Raw genomic sequence first — 21,997 nt, forward strand, 5'->3', positions numbered from 1 at the left:
GTATGTTTTAAAATAATAAGTTTGCAGTTGACAAGTATATTGGCAATTTTAAGGAATTTTAAGATATTAAGTTCATTAATTTATAAGAACACGTGTAATGAATTTTTGAAGACATTTAAGGAGCTATTAGAAATAAACAAAATAGACAATCAAATTTGCCGTTTAAAGCTACGAATAGAATTGTAATAGTTGATTGCAGGTATTACATACATTTCATAGATCCCGCAAAGGTATATGTGTATGTACTTCGTTCGACATATTTCACAATACAATGGAGATAATGATGAAATTTGATTACATTTGGAATGATTCGGATCGAGAGCGTGTTCAGGATCTGTTTCACAAAAGAGCGCGGAAATCCGTGCAATGCACTTCCGTGAAAGTTTCTGGACATATTTAATTGTATGAGGCGTGCTCTCGCGCGGTTCCTGTTTATCAGATTGATCGATCAAAACTGGCTGATAAAAACCAGGGAAGACAGACCGTACGTTGGGAAAAGTAACCTCGTTGCGTATTATATCTCGTGTTTCCAGGAGTAACTCATTTAATACCTTTTTTACAATTTTATTCAATTTTTCTTCATTACAATATCTGATATTTGACAATAATCAAACTCCACTTGGAATATAATGAATCCACGAGGTGTAATAAAGTAAAATTTTTCAAATTTCATAAAGGGACGATTTACAGGAAACAGTAAAGTTAAAAAGATCATAAAAAAGAAATTGTATATTAATATTAAAGAAGAATTTTTTCGAAGAAATGGTTTGTTTTTATAATAAAGAATGTTCTGTAATTAGGGGTTTGACTGGAAGGTGAAAACCAACAAGTTTTATTGTATAGTTCTGAGTTACTTTCTTTTGTTTAGAAGAATATATTTTATATACATGTGTGTGATGCATGATTCGTTCTATCTGGCTAGAACTGTACGGTCATTGGCGAGTCGTTTCTCGAAAAGAGTTCTGAGAAATAATTAATTCCGCTGTATAAGAAGAAAAGAAAATTCCGTGGGAACCCCCCGCAGAACTGACTCGTGAATTAGGGTAAAGCCAACGTTCTCGAACGACAGGCCGTTTACTGCTTTATAACTTCGGGTTTCAATTGCGATAGATTTTCTCTTAATATAGATATAGCATCAGTTCACTTGGAGCGTATCATTTTATTCTGTTTCCCCGGTTAATCGAACTTTCGTATTTTGTGAGCGTGACGACGAGCGCCCTGAAAAATTATGCGCGACGCGGTTTCATTTTCTACGCCGGCCACGCTCTTTTCATTCGTTTATTTCATGAGAACCGGACACTTTCTATGCGCTGTGCGTGAATCCCAATTTTTCACTGATATCAAACATTTCCGTCGCATTCATTCAAGGAACTGTTTGTTTCTTGTTTCTGAAAAATCGTGGAAATAGTTTTAAAATCTTCTCACTTCAGATAAATATTCGTGACAATAAAGCTGATTTTTTTTAATGGTCTTGCGTGTAAAATGTAAAAGATTCCAAGATTTTAAACAGTTTCTATTCTTTCATTAATAATCCGTGTTTCATATTTTATGAAGAGAAACCATTTTAAATTGTTTAGTAATATATCTTTTACTTTCGAAAAATAATCACTTCTTCTTATTCTTACAATCAATGTTCCATTGTGAACAGGTACCTCTCACTCTAAAAGAAAAACCATTTCTTATAGACTTCCTAGCAACAATTTGAGGTGCGTTTCTTTTTCAATTGAACCGTGACTGAAGCCGTATCATTTGACCCGAATTGACTTCAGCATCGACGTTATGCATCGCGTACACCGCTATGACCATGTTTGTCGGAAAATTAACAAACCTTTGTAGAACAGTATGACATAAATTATTTAAAATATCAATGAGAACCTAACTACCAATAACAATTTTCATATTGAGGTAATATACATGAAAAGATAAATCGAAGGTACAAAATAAAATCTACTTATTCGAGGACCTTTCTAACAATTAAGTTTAAATATATTCTATTGGATCATCCCATCCAATCGTATATAACACAGCTTTTCATACTTTTATTTTCAAGAATTAAAATTTAAATTTATTCTAAAATTCATTTATCCATAACGAAAAGTGCAGTGTTTGCAGTCGAGAAAATCAATATTTCCAGTTAATTGAATACAGATACGTGGATGAAATGTTTAGCCTCAATTTTCTCGGAAAAAGAGAGATCGAATGAAAAACTTTATTGCACATTGTTGATTGAGAATTCTGTATATTTAACCATACTCTTTTTCATCAACGCAGATGTCTATTCAAAAGGCCAGTTATAAAAGTTTCTTTCAAAGTAAGATTTTCATTGAACGCACGCTTATCGATGCACTTAATTATGCGCGAGTATTATGGAATTTCCATAGTAAAAAGCGCCGGTTTCAAATAACGCAATCTCAGCTGGTCATGTCGAGCGTGCCCGGAGACTTTAATGCTTGGTTTGCGTAAATCCAGCCGTGCATCCCAGTTGCGAACACACAGGGCGTAGATATCAGTAATCATTTCATCATGCGACCATCCTACCATTATTTGAACAGCGAGTAATTGAAACTTGAATTTCCTGTAGTATTATGCAATGAAAGGATTTTCTTTATACCCATTATTTATCATTCGAATAATGCTTTCACGCGAGTTTAGGAAATTACTCAACGAAGTTCGTTCGGTGTCACAACGCTTTGTAGAGAGTTCTTTCATGTTATTTCTATCTTTACCACTGTAGACTGATAAACAACGTTCTTAACCCTTTGCACTCGAAAGTTTTTCAGTAAAAGTATCCAATACTTTTCGATTAGTTGCAGATGATATCTTCTCGAGTTAAAGATAAATTATAGATAAATTAAGGAACTATTTTATTTCAATGCTTCATATGTTAATATATGTTGTACAATTTAATATTAAATATAGTTCTTTCTATATTTCCTGTGCCACTACAAATACAAATTGTTCCAACTATTTTTCAACAAGTGACTTGTAGAAGTTTCTTAATTATTTGCAGAATTATTCACATCTATTATTTAGCTGTGCACTTCACAGATTAGCGTTCCAGGCGTTTTATATAAACCGAAGCATACTTCACTGTTCACTTTCCTGAGAAAAAAGAAATAACCCTTTCTATTCTTCCGCGATTTTAATTAATCTTTGTAGACTATCTTGGGAAAGTGCATGTTTTCCAAAGATAAATACTTGGGTAATAACGGAATGAATAGTAACTGATTTTGGTCTTTTATATAATTTTGCCGTGATGACGAATTCGTGACATAATTGAAAAAAGTACACTGTGGTCCAAAAAGTCCACGTGAAAAACGTGTTGTAATCACTTCGAACCGAGTTTACAAGCTAAAAAATGTAACTGTCAGGGGATTTCTTGGTATTAAAATTTTATACGCGTCACGGCATATAGTTCGCGGAAGACGACAGGCGTTTCAAGTAGCCTTCCTCCATTTTAATTAGCCGCAATTGCTATCTACACGAACTAAAAACGAAGTCCCGTACAGTTCCTTTTACCGAGTCATTTGGATCACTTTTTCTTCGATCACCGAACGTATTCGCGATTCTTGCTTAGATATCGCCTATTTTACAAGAGCGGACCATTCGAATTTCCTTTCAAAAGTAAAAGTATCACGCTAACGTTCGGAACAGTCGGGTTGCATCGAAGAGGATGCGTTCAGAAATTTTGTCGTGCTGTACTAGCATCATCAGTTCACTACTTTTTGCTAGTTATAAAGAAGAGTAAAATAGACAGCGGATGGACAGTATTGTTTCAAAATTGTCATATATACAGGGTATGATATTGAAAGTAACTCTATAATATCTTTCGTTGACGTTTAATCGTTTATCATTAAAAATAGTCGTTAATAATGTTTAATAAAGATGTTGCAAATACCAAATTAATTTAAACTTTGCATTCCAATTATAGATTCTGCTGAACGATATATAGAAGTTAACATTATGGTTGTCTCCATATTGTATGAGTTACTTAGTTAACTGTTCATTAATTAGTTAGTTGATTGTTTCGTAAGAAATATTTGTCAAAGCATGTTACACGACGTTCCACACTATCTAAACTTTCAAACAACGTCGTCCAATTGTTTCGTGCAGGTGATCTCGAGGTATCCGAGTAATTGAAGATAATGTGAACGGATTTCGAAGCAGCGGCACGAATCGTGGAAAGGATACGAACGAGTGTCTTTTCTCGGCGTGCGATATTCGGTTTGTTAGAACATATTTTCGAAAACAGGAAAAGTGGTCAAAAACTTTCCACCGAGTCAGCCTATCCGTGTAAGTAAATAATCCTTTCGTTTCGAATGCCTGGCAACAGTGCCTGTTTACTTTTGTCTGGCGGATCGAGCAGCATAAAGACAGCCTCGGATGGCCTACTATCTCCTCGAGGCCTCTCACCTTACAGTCGTCCATCCACATCGAGGTCATTACGAATACGTACAAGTACAGTCCCTGTTACAAGTGTTCGCCTTTTTCCATTAATTCACTGCACAATTAACGTAGCATCCGTAACGACCCTCGCTAATCAAGCTTACTACTTTTTCTAGTCGACAAAAAATCGAATAATCATGATCATACCCAATAAAAATCATCTGTTTTTCTCTTTGACATCTGCCATTTATTATTTCAGAAGAAAATAATCTTGGATCGTGTATCTCGGGATAAGATTATTTTACACTGATTACCTTAAATATTCCGCAAAATAAAGGTAATTACGTTATATAACTCACCGTCTTGTAATGCCTAATAGGATTCACGGCGGAAGTTCCAAACTCAATTTAACAAACAGGAATGTTTTTAGTGTTCTTCGTAGTTGAAGTGTGGTACTATTTTCATGTAATCGATTCATTGCTCGAAATAAGCGTAGGCTCACAGTGAAAGTAGCATTTCTTCTTCCTCAACGAAATTATTGAAAGCAACGTAAATCTGATGAGCGGAATTGGAAAAGAAATCGAAAGATAAGTGTGTTATATAATGTGTGTGTGTGTGTGCGCGTGCGTGTGCGTATAAGACGTTATTTGATGTAATTGAAAATTATTTTAATCTTAGCTGTATAATGAAAATATTTTTGAACGGAGATCATACGAGAATCAAGGTAATCTATTTAAGGGACATACATTGCGATATAGAAACTTGTCAAAGTGATTTATCTTTATGGTAATTCGCACATGGTTTTGTCGTTACCTACACGAGATCCTTCTTCCTGGTTATTCATGAAATGCAAATCACGTTAAAATAATGGAGACGAGTCACGCGGACAGATACAATTTCTCCTTAAGAATTCTTCCTCCGCTGTACATTTGTTTTTACTGTGTTATTAACCTTGCATAAGATCACGATTAAACTCTTCGATAAAATTTTCAAGATTCTTTTCAAAAATTTTTCTAAGATTCTTATTTTCCTTGTTTATCAAACTGTTTTAAAATTCTTATTTTCGTCGAGTATAAAACACTTCTAAAATTCTTATCTTCAAAACAATAAAAAATTGTTCGTTGCATCAATCGTAGTGAAATTAGAAAATAAAATGATTCCCTGTAAAAAAAGCAAATGCTAATTGCAGAATAAATATGTTACGGTTCATCGTCACTGCAAAATGACTTTCGAAATATGTAAGAATATTATTCTGGAATATAGAATTAGTTTTGATAAAGACACCACATGTATAAATGAGTCAATTTTGCTCTTACAGTTGTTTCGATGATGCTTCTGTTATTAAAGACGATTTTGAACTGCTATGAATGGAAGATAATGGAATTTATAAAGTATGCTTCCAAGGTTAAAAAGATTTACGTAAACATATTTTCACCGGTATGTATCGTATTGTTTCAAGGCACTTCACAGTCCACAGCTCTAACATACTCATTTGTGAATCATTCACTGTAAGGCTGTAGTCTCAAGGAATTGCTAATGTTTATTTATTTTCCGCGTTTCGTAAATCATATCGTATCCGCCGCGACTCAAAATATTTTTGATAGTCATCTTGGTCTTCGAGGCGGAAAATGTGTTTACCAATGCAATTCTACAGAAGACGATAAACGTAATAAAAAAGGACTTCTTAGTTAATGGTCTTGCTTAACGTCTTCGTAAATTTGCATTAATTTGATAAGTGGATTAGAAGACGCAGTAAAGTATACCGAGAAGTTCTCCTGTTTTTCATGCCTCTTATTTGGCTTTTGTCTTAAGATATCCTAAGTTTAACCAGAATCTCGCTAACCGACGTTATGCGATCAAGTTGAATCCTTTCAACAGTTTCACGATGGATTTTGCGCAAAAGTTCTGTGATCGCACAGTTATATCGTTTTTCCTCAATTTTTCGCGATATAGTTATTTCATTGACAACTATTAGATAATTTACGGATAATTAATTTATTCTTTGAAACCAGATAATTGTGTCCCTTTAACAGTAGAACTAGAAGGGTTCAAATAATTTCGATTCTATTCTTTTACAATTATTAAAAAAGCATAGACGATTGACTTAAAAATTGCTAAATAAACCCAAAATTATTAGGTAAACCTAAACTACAACATAAGCTAATTGAACTCTCAACATACAAATCGTGTAATCGTGTAATCGTGTAATCGTATAATCGTATAATCGTATGATTGTATAATTTTACAAATTGTGCAAGAAAATACAAATCAGTCAATTTCACTGCTCGCTAGCCATAGTGTTAAAGAAATGCCTATGAATTACACACCGATAGTTTCGCCCGTAGTTTTCAGCAGTGCTATTGGCGTCACGAGGTCCTGCGATGTTTTGAAAGTGCCGCAGACTGTGTTCACGCGAGAGAAAAGAAACGCACGCGCGCGTCTATGGGGAAACGGTGAGATTCTCCAATAGAATTTTTCACTTTTTCCCGCAATTAGCTTCATTCTATCAAGTGAGAATGCCACGAGACTGCGAAAGGAGAGCGTGAAACGACAGAAGACCTCGACTCGGTTGGTTAGCCAGCATGAAGCTCCACGCACACGTTCAACTGCGTTCTGCGTGCGTGGTACATCGCATCGGCCACATTATCGTGTAAATAATGATTCTTGCACGCGTTTCATTGTTGTATTCATCGGACCTGCGCGTGGGGTTCAGCGGGTGTTACTGTGCAGGACACGTTTAACGTGAAGCTACGTCTTCGTTTCTGTACAGTGATGCATTAAAATATATTTTTCTTCAATTTTCCACGAGATGATTTGCAATTAGTTCCTGAGAATACTTATATGAATGTTAAATTGATGTAACCAGTTAGAATAATAGCTTGCAGGCATATTCCCAGTAATCTATGCTTCGTTAAAATATAAATATGACTTTAATGGTGCATTCAATGTACGCGTCATGAAAAAGTAGCGTTAAGAAAGTGTGTTGATTATATGGAATTAAACATTTTGCTGAACGCATTTAAAGGTAAATAAATTTCTTTGGTTGTAGCGTGGAATATGGAAGAGACTCGAGTCGTGTGAATTAGGGTAAAAAATAGGGAGATGTAGGCTAATGACAAGTTTTTCTGTAAAATGTTTAAAATCAAATGATCTTGGATAGAATGAGAATGTAATTAGCTCGAGAAAATTGAATAAACGAAATATTGCTGAAATATGGAGAAAATGATTAGGAAATGAATTCGAAATCCAAAGGAATTTCGTTAAAAATCGAAAAATATTGAAAAAAATGTAAATCCACAGCGATTTGATGAAGTGTTCTCGAGAACAATAGAAATTTATGTAAAAGAAAGTTTGAAAATGGGTATTCGGTTGCCGACGTAAGTGTGAAATGACAAATACTATTCTAATCAATTTTTATTCAATTGATCCGCAGGCATACATGAGGCCAAAGAGTACAGCCGTTCAAATCGCCAGGATCGCGGCGGTTACTATGGTGACGATGTCCGTGGTCCTGGGAAGCTTCATCCTCGCCGCTTCCTGGGTCCAAGCTCGTGCGTCCTGTACTCCTGAGTCGATAGCCGCGATGCAAGCGGAACTGAGGCTCCAACAACAACAACAACAACAACAACAACAACCTTCTGTTACCTATCAGCAAGGTGAATTCTTGAAACATTTGCAGCCAGAAGCGCTCATACAGGTAAGTAAATACCCACTCGATATTCTTGGAGGAACCATCATTCTTCCAATCATCAAATTTTGTAACGCTTGATGCAACTTGAACGATGAAAATACAATAGGTAATTATTCTGAGATCTTTGCAAAAAAGATTTCATTTCCCCACGGAATTGCTAAATTTTGAAAAATGTTAAATATAAATAGTTTATGTAAAATTTTGGCCACTGTTCTTCATTGTTTGGTCACTTAACCTTTCGAAGGTTGTAGTGCTGAAAATTCATGATTGGATCGCGATCAATTTCAAAGATGCAGAGAGATAATTTAAATTCTGTGTCATTGTCGTTTTTAAATAAAATGTAAATATTTCTTTGTATAATACATATGTTTGTATATAAGAATAATAATTCAATTTTTTTTTTTTTGAAACTCGGATTAGTCAGTCAAAATTGTTTATTTCTGTTTTTGACAAAATATACGGTAAATGTTTCACGTTTAACGTATCAGCTTCTGTCATACGAAATTCGTCTGCTGTTATAAATTCCACTTAACGGCGTTTCACTTGATCGGTATGCAGCTTTCATGGTTTCTAAATTTTCACCTGAAATTCAGCGAATCACAGAAGCCGCTACGTCGGGGCCATTGTCGATCGATCGGTGCTCAAAGATTATTTCCAGTCGAATGATGTTTGACTTTATGATCGAAAGTGAGGAAGGGAAACGCCGTGCTAATGGCGCTAACGTGATTAACGTTCGCATGCTGAACGAAGAAATCAATCCGCCGCGTCCGAAACGGCTGAAAAATTATTAATACCCGGACTGTAACACGTTCGCGGCAATGGCGGAATAATCGAGAAGTGTCGGAATAAAGATATACAATCGCATAAAAATTCATAACTGCACTTAGTAAATTCCGATAGAGATCAATTAAAATCATTTTCTACCAATATAATTATCAATACAATATTGATCTACAGTATTTGTACAAAAAAATGTATTCATTACTGCAATTAAATAAAATAAAATAAAATAAAATAGAGGTACAAAGAAAGACTATAACGAAAAGTAACAGTGAAAGTTAAACGAGAAAGCAGAATTACACTTCTTCAGCTGCGAAGCAATATTATTAGGTAATAGAAAAAGAGTATATTAATTACTGGTATAGTCACCGGGATCAATGGAAAGTTATTTTCCTATAATTCACGCGATCCGTAATTAATTTTATTGCTGTAAATACGAGCGCAGCGGTCGAAACGTTCGTTTTCTGATGAGACAGCGGTGAAAAGTCGCTTCTCACGGCGCGCTCGATGCAAAGAAAGGAACGGTCTCGATCTACGGTCACGCCCATCTTTGTGGTATTCGCCCCGATATTACCGGGAATAATGAACTACCGAGATTTACCATGATTTATCGCGTACTTTTTCATCCGTGAAGCCGCGGAGAAGGCTTTATGTTTTACCGATAATCTGTGTGCACACGATTCGGCCGGTATCGAGAAAACTGTTGTACTTAGGGACTGTGTTTCGCGGAGGTCGTAACGTTCTCACTCCAAACATCGAAAAAATTTAATGTAAACACGACCGGGCTATTTAGAAGCGTTATTGCACAATTATTGTTTCAATCTCGAAAATGAAAGTTCTATTAATTGCTTTAAGAAGAATTTCAGATTGATGGCTTCATACAGATTTGTAAACTGCGTCAGACTTAACTGAATAACAAAACGAAATTGAATTCATTTATTCTCCCTTGTTACCTGAAAAATTTCTCCATTCATTGGAACGACAGACATTTTTATCATTTCTTTGTTAGGAATACGTGTACAATAGATGAATTACTTAAATATCAAATTTATTTTAGAATGCTATTGTAAAATAATTAATATATTCGTATTGCCTTTATTAAGTCTGCAAAATCTTAGACGTTAGGTAACAAAGTTTACATAATCACATCTGTATTTTTTACATTTTTTATGTTCAATTCATATAGCATCTGTTCTACATCGTTCATTCATGAATCATATTACAAGTTTTTTTTAAATATCTTCTATTTATACAGTTAAACTGGTTATTTCAACGTTATCGTTAGCAATTTCTTTTTTTGGTTCATCTTTATATGCATATCCCGTTATTAGATGCACGATAAAATAGGAATGAATATTTAAAGATTTGAAAGTTAATTTCCCGCTATTCATATATGTAGTTCTTTAATTGCAGCAATAAAAGTTGAATATTAATTGTAAGAGTTGAAAGAAAGAATGTTCTTTGCATAATCTTTTACAGAAACCGTGAATCTATTTATTCGCGGGACAATGAATTATAGGACGTAGAATAAAGAGCAGATTTTAATATGCAAATGCTATTCAGGTGACTTGAATGCGTGGTAAGTAATCGCGCGGTGACTTTAATGCGTGGTGCTGCGACGGTTAGCTGAAAGTGTCGTATGAAACCATAAAACTTGTAAATACTATATTTCAAATTTTTAATACAAATGCAAACTGAATTAATTAAATAACTTCAACAAAATTTTTGAATATTTTCTAAAAAAAAAAAAATAATTCATAAATACTATTACAGGATTCTAATGCAAAATTTCCTTTAATTAATGTAAAATATACAAAATTAACTTCGTCCAAAGAAAATCTAGATAAACTTGGTAACGTTACATCACGTTTCTCTAAGAGTAATCATTAAAGAATAATTCGATGATTATGCGCGTGTATTACATGTAACACGCGGTAACCGTGTGAAGTTCAACTGTTTGGAATATTTACAGATTATCAGAGTGTTAAGTGTAGTACATAAATAGTTACGATTGATACAGCTTAGGAACAAAATAATCCCGGCGACGTGTGGGGTGAAAGTTTTTGCCTGGTTTTTCACGCGTCCATGAAAATGAGTTTGTGTTAATGAGTGTATTAGGCATAAAAAGTCAGAAATTTAGAAAGCGTGGAGTTATTTACGATCGGGCAGTGCATTCTCGTCCAGCTTTGCAAGAAAAGAGAGTGGCGCGAATCCGAATTGGGCACGCAAATTCTAGCTTGTTTCTTACTTTGCAGTGCATTAAATTGCTTCTGTTTTTTTGTGGGAAAGTACCTTAGAGACACGTGATGCACAATGTTACGGAATTTTCTCCCGCTGCGTCTCATGTAAACAGTTCTCCAGCGGTACGTAATTTGTCTCAATTATTATCGAGCCAACATTGCAATCATTTCACAGCAATTAAATCTTTATCTCGCATGAAATTTTAATTATTGTCCTCTTTTAAATGTAATCATTTTCATCGCGCGTTCTTAAACTCTTTGCGATTAATTACTCATTATAGACATATGGTGACATCGTTACAGTTTTCAGGTTGTACATTTTTTTCTGATATTAATTTGAAATTACTGTCAATCCTATAAAAGAATCTATAGTAACGTTAAATTTAGTGACTTCCTTAAAAGAAACTTTGGGTCCTCACCTACTGTCGTCTTTCGGATTTTCCAAAATTTTGAAAAAATGGTTAAAAACAGTTATTAACATGTTCAATTAATTATTTCATTAGTTTATTAAATAACAAAGGAATTTTACGAATACACTTATAAATATTGAAAAGAAAAATTCGTTTAAACTCAAATTCGTTTGAATACCTTACAATATTGTCTTAAAGTAATGGAAGAATAAAATATTTTTATATGGTCGTTGGTAGCAAAAGTATCCGGAAGATATTATTTTCCGAGAATTTCAAACGATTATGTCGCCTTGATTAACAATCGTAATCATTAGGAATAAGCGCTTCTTAGAGGTATTAATTTTTTAAAAATAAAGCTTAGTATCGTAGGCAATAAACATTTGGCTGTTTATTTTCTGCTAAAGCAGAATTTAAATATAATGTAAATTTTATTCCGGAGCTGTTTGAATTTCCTGTTTCGGTCATCGCACATTCTCGTTAATAATACGCGAAGTGTTTGAATAAAGATTCTTGAGAATGCCTCCGATTATAAGTCTCCGCCGAAACATTCATTAAATCGACCGTTAAATTCTGGTTTTCCCATTTTAGACGGTTAGAACACATGACTGGTAAATTTTCGGATTAGCAGTTCGGAGAATCTTTTAACGTGGCTAATTCTCGCGTAAAAAGCAAATCTTTCCAGAAGATGATCACCGTTGGAATAGAACAAGACTCAATTAGTCAATACCGCGCGTTTCTTTCATCTATCGGCAGTTTCAGTGCCTCCGTCAATTAATTTTGAAGATGACGTTGCCAATGTACAGTCAGGTCGGGAAATTTTCCTATGCGTTAGAATTTATTTAATGTTTTATATTTTTATTTCCTGTGATTTTAATAGATAAGATGATCTGAAGACAATTTAAATGCATTTTGTAGGAAAAACTCACCAGGAGTAAAAGAAAAAATTCATATATCTTAGAGATATCTGCGAGAAATGCAAGTAATCTAATAGAAATGAGATGAATAGCTTCTGTACACAAATTTGCTTCCGATATTTTTTGAATTAACGGTCCGCTGGTTCTCCTTTCACTTCAACAATTTCTTGGTTATTATTCTGTAACGTGCTGACTAATTTTTTATTAACAGACGGTTGAATTATTCCATCCGAGTAATAATTTCGAACTTACTTATTTTCGGCGGTGTATGTTTTTCAATTTTTTTCTTGGTTCGCTTCGTAGGTGTTCGACGAAGATTATATTTGGAGATTGCGACGCCGTGTAAATATGCTTCAGGCACATCGCACAATAGCGATAAACGCTGTGGTTTTATTTTCATCCATAATTCCACGAGTGAATTGAAAACGACCCACTCTTCCGCGTTCAACACTTTGACGGCTATACTTTTTATTGTTAGATAAATGAATACCATTTACCGTCGTTATTTCGTGAAATCTTTTTGATATTGGTATTCTCACAAATGCATTTATTTAATCAATATTAATAATTACATAAATATTTTAAAAGTATAAATATTTTTTTCATTGCTTTCTTGACACCATTTCATTGATATATTCATATAAGTAAAAATAATCAACGAAGGTTGTATAAATATTTATTAATTTTAGATTAATTCTATCCCCAACGTTTCATTACATTCTACAATGTAATTCCTTGATTTTTTATACTTATTTTTTTATTGCTTTTCTGTAGTCATATACATTTTAAATGTATAAAAATGAACATTTGAAACAGTACGACATACTCAGAATTCTTTATTCTGCAAAAATAATGCAGAAAATTGTTTAACACGTATCTACGATCACTGTTGCAAAAGTAAAATGTTCAGATAAGATTACTTGAAACATTGGCAACTACTTCGAATTAAAATATTTATTCGGTTTATTATTTTCCAAAATTCTTCATTACACCTTTTTAAAATGATCGTATACATAGTAGGCTTATCGACGGAACTGTACACCGACGAGCGTGTCTCGTTTGCAAATCGTGGACAGCCGAGAAGAGCCATCTCCTTTGTATGCAAAGAAAATATGTTCAGCTATCATTAGGAAGCGACGACAATTAATTCCGTGGCGAGCGCCGTAGCTAGGTGAAGAGGAACGATATACATAGATATATACGTACAGGTAAGGAGCGGAGAATAAAACGTAGAAAACGAAACTCAAAGAAACCGTACGCGCCGGTGCTAGGAGCTGCGTTCAAGGAGAACCGCAACAGTGAATTACGTAACTCGGGTTACGTTCCTCAATGTACGATCTTAACGTGAAACAGGAAATCACCTTCTTTCTTTTTGCCATTTAGGATAGGTGGTAGGGTTTTGTTAAATGACATGAAATCGAGGAATTTTAATTTCCTAGTTTCGCCGTAGATTATTTTTTTTCCTTCTGAAGTTAAAGTGTAAATACACTGATGGCAATTTGTAGTGTTTGCACTTTTTAAAAATTTTATTTTTAAAATTTTATTTTATGCCTTTACATTGTTAGTGTATCCGTATCTTTAGACTTGACTGATTGTGAGGACGAAGCACGACCATTTTGGAGAGTGTAGTTTCATTAATTCTAGACAATTCTTATATTAATAATTGGACTACATTTTTATTCAAATCATTTATTTGATTATATTCAAATCATTTACTTGATTTGAATTTAATAATAATTTAATAATAATTTGAAGTCGCGTAATTACACAGAATGCAATTGGTGCGGGACAGTATATGGAATACTCTAAGTGTAGTGCTTTTTATAATATTTGTTAAGAAAAATGTCGTTTAAATTTTATGATGATTTGTATGAGATGAAAATTATGAACACTTTCATTTAGTTTAATATTACTTTATTTATTTATATATTAAATGGTTTGAGAATCAGTCTGTTCTCATATTTCATTACATTAAGTGATTAATTCAGTTGTCTTTCTGTCATCAGTCGGAATTTAAATGGCACAAAACTGGTGTAATCATTCCTGTTCGCAATGAAAATATTAAATATACAACGCTCGTTATCCCTCATTAGCGATCTGTTTGTCCGCCATTTTGCACGGTTATTCGTTGTCGTTTCTCGACGTTAAACATTGAAACGTAGGTAATAGTTAACTAACGTGTGATAAAACGTACACGTGTTACGGTATTAAAATAAGAACGTTCTCGAAGCAACTGGACCGTGGTACAGTCTCGTTTCTCTCTCTTTCTCTCTCTCTCTCCCTCTCTCTCTTTGTCTCTCTGCGCGTTGTTGTAGGGCAAGGACAACGATAGTTAATGCAAATAATACTTTGTAGAAAATTTCCATGTAAGTGGTCCAACGCTCTAATGGTCTTACTCAGCGAGGATAAATTTAATCATAGGTCAAGGATCATTTGCAAGTATAACTGTGTTTTCTAAAACTGATAGTTTGCTGAAATTTTGAATAAATTGTTTACTGAGTAAACAACAGAATATAATTTTTTAAAACATTTTTAACAATATTATTTAATATAAATATCGAAGAATATTACAAAATAAAGGTATTTTATCTTATAAGACGAACAAGTTACTGTATTTAATATTTTACAGTTAGCCTTGGTTAATTTTAAATAAAATACAAGAAGTATCGTTGACGAGTGGTACTTTATAATGTTAACGAAGAGACAGTACATCGAACGCTCCCAGAAGTTGAGATGCGTAGGCGTATGAAAGTAGAGAAACTTCTGCTTACGCATCATCGTAAAAAACTCTGACCACGTTTCCCAGAAGGCACAAAATTTTCAGCGAAGCTGATTGGATCGAATAAATATGATCTCATCAAACCAAAATTGATGATTTTTTATTAGGTAGCATTGAAAGGACTTGGAAAATTGGAGAACAGTTATAGTCACATCAAGTAGAATTTGGATTTGAAAAATAGTGTATAGTGTATCGTATGATATACAAGTTGTTTAGGTTCTATAAATAACACATGTTTATATAGTTGAATAATGTATATTTCTAAAATGAAAATCTTGAAATTGAAATGATTAAATTACAATTAAATCTGCTGCTAATGCAGAAATAAATTAGGCACATGATACAATAAATAATATTCAATAAATAATATTCTCATTATAACTTACAAAATCTTTTATTTAAACGATTGCTTGTCTGCGATGCATATTAATACACATTACATTCTTCTAATAATTCAAAGTATGTATACAGTTTGTCAGAACACCCTATATTTCCGTATCTCTGGTAAGAAATATTCAGTCGAGCTCAGTTTATACACCCGACAATATTATGCTGTGATTTTACAGTCGATTACTCATAAAATCATAAAGATAAGCTCGGGTCGAGGCAAGTCACGCTTGTGGAACTCGTAGAACTTTATATGCGCGTATAAAGTGAGTCATTGAACTCTAATACCTTAAATTATTTGTAAGCTATTTGTTGCATCAAAAAATGCTTTAAACAGATGTCGCATGGCGTCGGTGGAACTATATAAGCTGATAATTAGATCTTTGTTATTTCGCCATGTAAAACGTCAATGTTACATTGCGTCATTTAAATGTAATTTAAACATTTAACTCTGCAATTCGAATAAGAAAGTATGAATAATAGACTACATACTTATAAATTTTATTTTTAAATAATATTAATTATACATTACATCTTCCAAAGAAATAATATTCCACAGTGGTTTGTTTTCATCGAACAAAAACTCTATCATCTAATGCAGAATCGATTAATTAATGCCACGACGTCAATCCCATTTGATCGGTACCGTTACTTGAACAAGACGTCATTAGGATTCAGCTATTAGTCGTAAGTTAACGTTCTCGTTGTCGCCATTTATGTACACCTCGGATTGTGAATGTGATATGAATATTTAAACACATACAATCAACAAGTACACAAAACAAAATTCAAAATATTTCGCAACTTTCTTCAGTACAAATAACATTAGAAAGTTACTCGCGCGTAAAATACAGTTCTATTATTAATAAACAATTTATTTACTACGCTTTAAATACGAGTTTCTTATAACAACTTAATACTCCATAAAGTTATTAAACACAAAAGGTGATTGAAAAATTCATTTCAAAATTGAATTACGTATAAATCACTTCACTCGCCAAAGCAAATCTAAAACGGAATTGAACAAACGAAAAGACAGTCGCGAGAAATTAATTTCTCAATTAAAAACCCAATTAAGTTTAACAACTTAATCAACCGAGTTCCACGCTTAATTAAGTTTAATTCTAAACCCAATAAAAACATTTATTGTGTCGGATATGATCAATCAGCCTCCACGGTCTGAATATGAATGAACGGAAAAATGAATGATAAAACGATCAATCGGCCAGCAGCAATCGCAGGTAATTCAGAGGGACAGGTTCCTAGCGATCCCGCGTAAAGCGACACAGGTTAAGTAAACTGCAATCGACTTCCAGGTAATTTGAAATTGCACATTGCGGAACAACATAATGACTGCCGAACTCCCCACTGATTTTTCATTAAACGGCCGATCGATTTTCACCGTTGCATTAGCGTGTCTGCGGCGTGGGGCCACTCGCGAACGCGTCCGACTGCCATTCGAGTCGCGTAAGCCGATCTTACTTTCTATCGACAGCCTTAAGCGAACCGGAAACCGTCTTATAGCTGTGTTATTCGTCCGATCGACGCACATAGGGAAGTCTTTAAACCGACAACAGGAAAAACGAGCTCGAACTCGCGACGATCCACCGTCACCATTTTCCATTTGATCGAATTGGTGTTCAAAAGAAGGACCTTTGTCACGAATTTTTTCAGAGCTATTTTTTGCGAGGAAAGGACAGGACGCGATGTAAAGAACTATTCTGTAATATTTTATTTTTCAACGCATTCGCGCCAGCCAAGTTTTGCTAAAACATTCATATAAAACGCGATATTTAAATCATAAAAATACTTCAATATATGTGTATTAGAACTGTGATAATTATTTTTGTAATTAATATGTAATATAATATATAATCCTAGGATCTTAACACATTCGCATCAGGAAACGAGAATTCTCGAATGTGTTTAGTCATTACTATGGCGGTCATTGATGATCGATACTCGTAGATTGCTTGGAAACGATTATAGTATGTAAGATGGATAATTGTTCCTGTTCGCCTTTGCTACGAAAGTGTTATGTAAAACATTTGAAGTTTTCGTGATAGTTAATGTGTTAATTATTACTTTAGATGCTGATAAGGAAATTCCAGTTGACGTGCTAACGTGACAGGATCTAATAATTTGCTGATTTTGTACTGTAAAATTTCTTGGCAAAAAGAAAAAAAGATTTGCTTCGATCTTATATTTTTAGTGAAAATAATAAATGACTTTTCAGTTATTGAATTGTTACCTTTATTTTTCATTGTCTGTTCAGTCGCTACGGTCAGCGGTACTTTGTTTTTCTGTCATTTTCTAAAAGTTACGAAGTGTAACATAGAACCTTTTTCTAGACACTTATCGAGTTCGCGTGTATGTGTATACCTTCGATTCCGTTTGAAAAAAATGATTTTCATATCGGACGAGTCGTTTTTCAACAGCTGAAACGTGTCGCAGATATAAACTTTCATGTTCTTTTTTGTTTTGTGTACAAGTGAAAGCTTGTTCGGAGGAGTTCACACATTCTTCTCTGTGACATTAAATGATGTAAGTTTCTATGAAAGGGCACAAACCGAGTCTTAGTAAACGAGTTTAACGGTTAACGAGTTGAATTGACGCTTGAATGGCTGTATTTTGTTTTTGCAGGAGTTTTTGTTGATTATTGCGAGAAACATGGATTAATATTTGCAGTAAAAGCAGCGGGAGGCAGAAGGTTTCCGAAAGTACAATTAAAACGTTAAATTGTTTCTTTCAATTATTGAATTATATTTCATACTTTATTTTATATTTCATGCTGTATTATATGGGCATAGATATATTTCATAAACTAAACACGAATATTAAACAGTGCAAATTTTGAAATTCTTCAAAAACAAAGATATCCTCCGGGAAGAACTTTGTCGAGAAATCGTTTTACTCGAACATTAATAAGGAAAACGTGTAGACAGTTTTTAGAGGCCCACCTTGTATATTCTATCTAAATAGTATTCAGTGAATACGCTCATCTTTTGTTTCGATGCTTGGACACGGAACCGAAAAGAAGAAGAATATAAGCAACAAACTTCAACCAGTTTACTTTGACAAAGTTCATTTCCATAAATTCAATGGAACATAATGCGTTTAATTGGTCACGTTCCGGTACAACGAATTTTTATGCACGGAACATTAACCCTCCGCCGGCAATATACATCTTTTATAGTCTGGCTTGATTTTTCAGTGTCCTGAGTTCAATAAAAATTCGAAAAAATTCTGCGATACTTCTTATTACACTCTGAATCTTCATGCACTTATGAAAAATTTAAAAGTGCCAAATTGAATGCCTGCAATTCGAAAAAATGTATAAAATACCCAAAGCATAGTGTTTTTTATAGTGTTCAATATAAAAAGATCTCTTCATGGCACTTCTATTTTCCTAATTATATTTTTTAAAATTTGAATTTATTATTATAGTCCCTAATTTGATATACGAATTTTATCCAACCCTTCACATGATTCACAATAAAAATGAAAAATCCTAGTGAAATCACAAAGAAATATTTTCGACAAGTCTTTGATCTAAAAATAAATTAGATCAACTATTACATCTTTTGTTTTTGATTAGAATTTATTTATTTAATTTAATTTCTTAATCTTATTCAAAATTTTATTTGATATTGAAATTATCTGTAGGTCTAAAGATAATACATCTTGGATATCTATGTTTGCCATTTTCGAAAGGGCACAGTGGTTTTTCTTACAAATTTTGTTCGTCAATCAGTTCACTAATATGCATTTCTAAAGTATAAATCAATCAAACTCTGAATCAATGCTTTTTTGTCATTTGTGCAAGAAAATACATATTAGGAGATTTGTTTGCTCGGTAGTTTCAGTGTTAAGATCGAGATCTATCGACTAATTGTTTCGTGGAATCCAAGCTCTTAACTGCTTGGTTCGTCAGTCGTTTACCTAGTTTGTCTCTGTCTTGCGTCTCGGGAAGGACGAACTTCTTTTTACGGTTCTCATCTCCTTGACATTAATCGGCGTTTCACGGTGTCGCAATTCTGACGAGGAATTGAAGTCCCCAGGACGAAGGAGTCACCGCCACACGCGGTTTATTCATATTCCTACCTACTTTCAAGGTGTCCGGTTGCGTGGACGCGACTTTCCTTCGTTTGCTTCCTCCGTTTCAGGTTTCAGACGTAAAAACAGAAAATCAGAACATTCAGAAATCGCCGTTTTGCAGGCGCTGTACGCATCCACGCTACTTATCGTTTAATTAAATATTCAAATGTTAACTTTAAATGTATTATTTTCTTGGTTTGTCACTAGCAGACTGCGAATCTTTATTTGCTTCGAGCACGCGCGAATTTATAAAGTACAAGATAACACGTGTATTACTGAACATTAATCGCACATTCGTGTTATTCTTGTCACCAGGCGAAAGAAAGTTCGTTTACATTACAATCTGTATAATAGAATTTTCAATGTAGAAGTTTGATCGATAATTAGTGATGATCGCAAATGGGAATGATATAATTTTCAAATTTCCGTAATTAATATTAGTATTATTTTCTCAATAATTTTCAACCGTTCGGAAATTCAAATTCACAATTTTGATTGTTCATGCCAATTTTATTGTAAACAAAAAATTAAACTGAAACGACTCAGAAAAAGTGTAGCCATATACGTTCTTTCTTTGTTAAAGTCTCATGCATATTCAAACAAACGATCCTCCATCGAAACGATTTAAAAAAAAATTCTTTAAAAAAGGAACTTTTAGAAACTCGAACGTCCACTGTAATTTGCGCATTTTCAATTCGTCCGTTGATTCAACTTCCACGATAATTCACGGCGAAAGAATCTTCAGCAAACCGATTCGACGTAACGTTTTGTTCCTGTTGCTCGCGAGGAACGCATTATGAAACGTTCCGCTGTACGCGGGTCATTCGATTGGAACTAATTTTTGCGTAACGGACGGGCGAAAGAAAATTATCCCGTGTTTGCTTATTCTTGCGCCGGCGACGATCGAAGATTTTACGATAGCACGTCTCACTGATTGCCCGGGTTTTAATTATTCCATTCCTGATCGTTGTTATTTTTATCGATGCGTGCCCAGCGTTTCTTCTTTTTTTGGCTAGCAGTAAGTATACAAGGTGAGTCATCCAACTGTGCCACCTGAATTTACTTGTAGACCATTTATCATGTAAAACAAGTACTTCAAACTCTTGAGAAGATAACGAGATGTATTCGAAAAAGCCGATTCGAATAAAGTTTTGACAGTATAATTCACGTGTATTTCACTTCCACGATACAAATAGATTCAATAGATAGTCCGCGATGATTTTTAGAGAAACAACTTGATTTAGCATTTGAGGCAATACTGTCCGTTGAAAGGACGAATTTCGGTTTTTTGGCAAGTATTCGACGATTTTGAACTTCGATATCTAAAATCTAAACTGCAAATGAATAATTTCATTATTCAACTAACGAGAGACTGACACGCAAAATTCTGTTTTTTTTATGAAAAGAAATGTTTAAAGTTTAACACTCTACAGAAGGTGTTAAGAAACACCTTTTGAAATTTCAACTTAAAATCATTTTCTCAGTTTAATCATATTTCCTCAATTAAATTTTGGACATTTTCTATAGTTAATTTTATAATCCTTATTGGAAAAGTCGTAAAATCAATTCAGAATGTACAACTGAACTTGCAGGACAATTTTAAGTTAAAATTACAGAAGGTGTCTTTTGACACCTTCGGTGGAAATAGTGTTAAGACGATCTCGTCCACAAAGAGTTGATAGAAAATTGTCGACCGTTTAAGGTTAATATGTGTCTTCAAATTAGTCGATCGATTGCTGAGAATTCACAATACAAACGAAAGTTGTTTTATCGATCATACTAATCGTATTTTCGTCAAGCCTAATTGCAGCCCCTGATGCTAAACAATTTTTGCATCGAACATTTTTTTACTCGACAAATCAATTTTGATAGCGCGATTAAACGACTCACCCTGTATAAGGGAGCTTCGCCGAAAAAGATATATTACTTCCTCTGCCTATTCGATCCTGTTGTTCAGCGTCCCTGCCGGGGTAAATCCAATCGATGCCGAAATCAAGCACGAACAATAATTAGATAGCGGAATGTTATGTATTTATAGTTCATAAAAATCTATTGGAAAATCGTAAAATAAGAATTTTAACGGTGAGGTCATAAAACGTTTAATTTTGTGTTTAATTTACTAAAATCGCTCGCGAGGAACGCTGAAATTCATTTGATCTTAGTTACTTGAGGCTTGTTCATAGCAATGTAAATTTGCGTGGCACTGTAATTAGTGGTAAGATTACATTGAATGCGGGTTTTAACAACACTGTCTTGACTGGGAACGATTCATTGGTGTTACGTTTGGTTGGCATCGACATTGATCGGTATAT

General features: G+C 33.9%; 1 protein-coding gene across 1 annotated transcript in view; it reads left to right on the forward strand.

Annotated features, from left to right (window-relative positions):
• Positions 1-21,997, forward strand: part of LOC116432925 (uncharacterized) — a 41,151-nt gene that overhangs the window by 2,089 nt on the left and 17,065 nt on the right. The window contains exon 2 of the mRNA XM_031990436.2: positions 7,820-8,083. Coding sequence (XP_031846296.2) covers positions 7,820-8,083 — 264 coding nt within the window. The remainder of the gene's footprint in view (positions 1-7,819; positions 8,084-21,997) is intronic.

The sequence above is a fragment of the Nomia melanderi genome, chromosome 3, assembly GCF_051020985.1.
Source record: "Nomia melanderi isolate GNS246 chromosome 3, iyNomMela1, whole genome shotgun sequence".
Taxonomy (NCBI): domain Eukaryota; kingdom Metazoa; phylum Arthropoda; class Insecta; order Hymenoptera; family Halictidae; genus Nomia; species Nomia melanderi.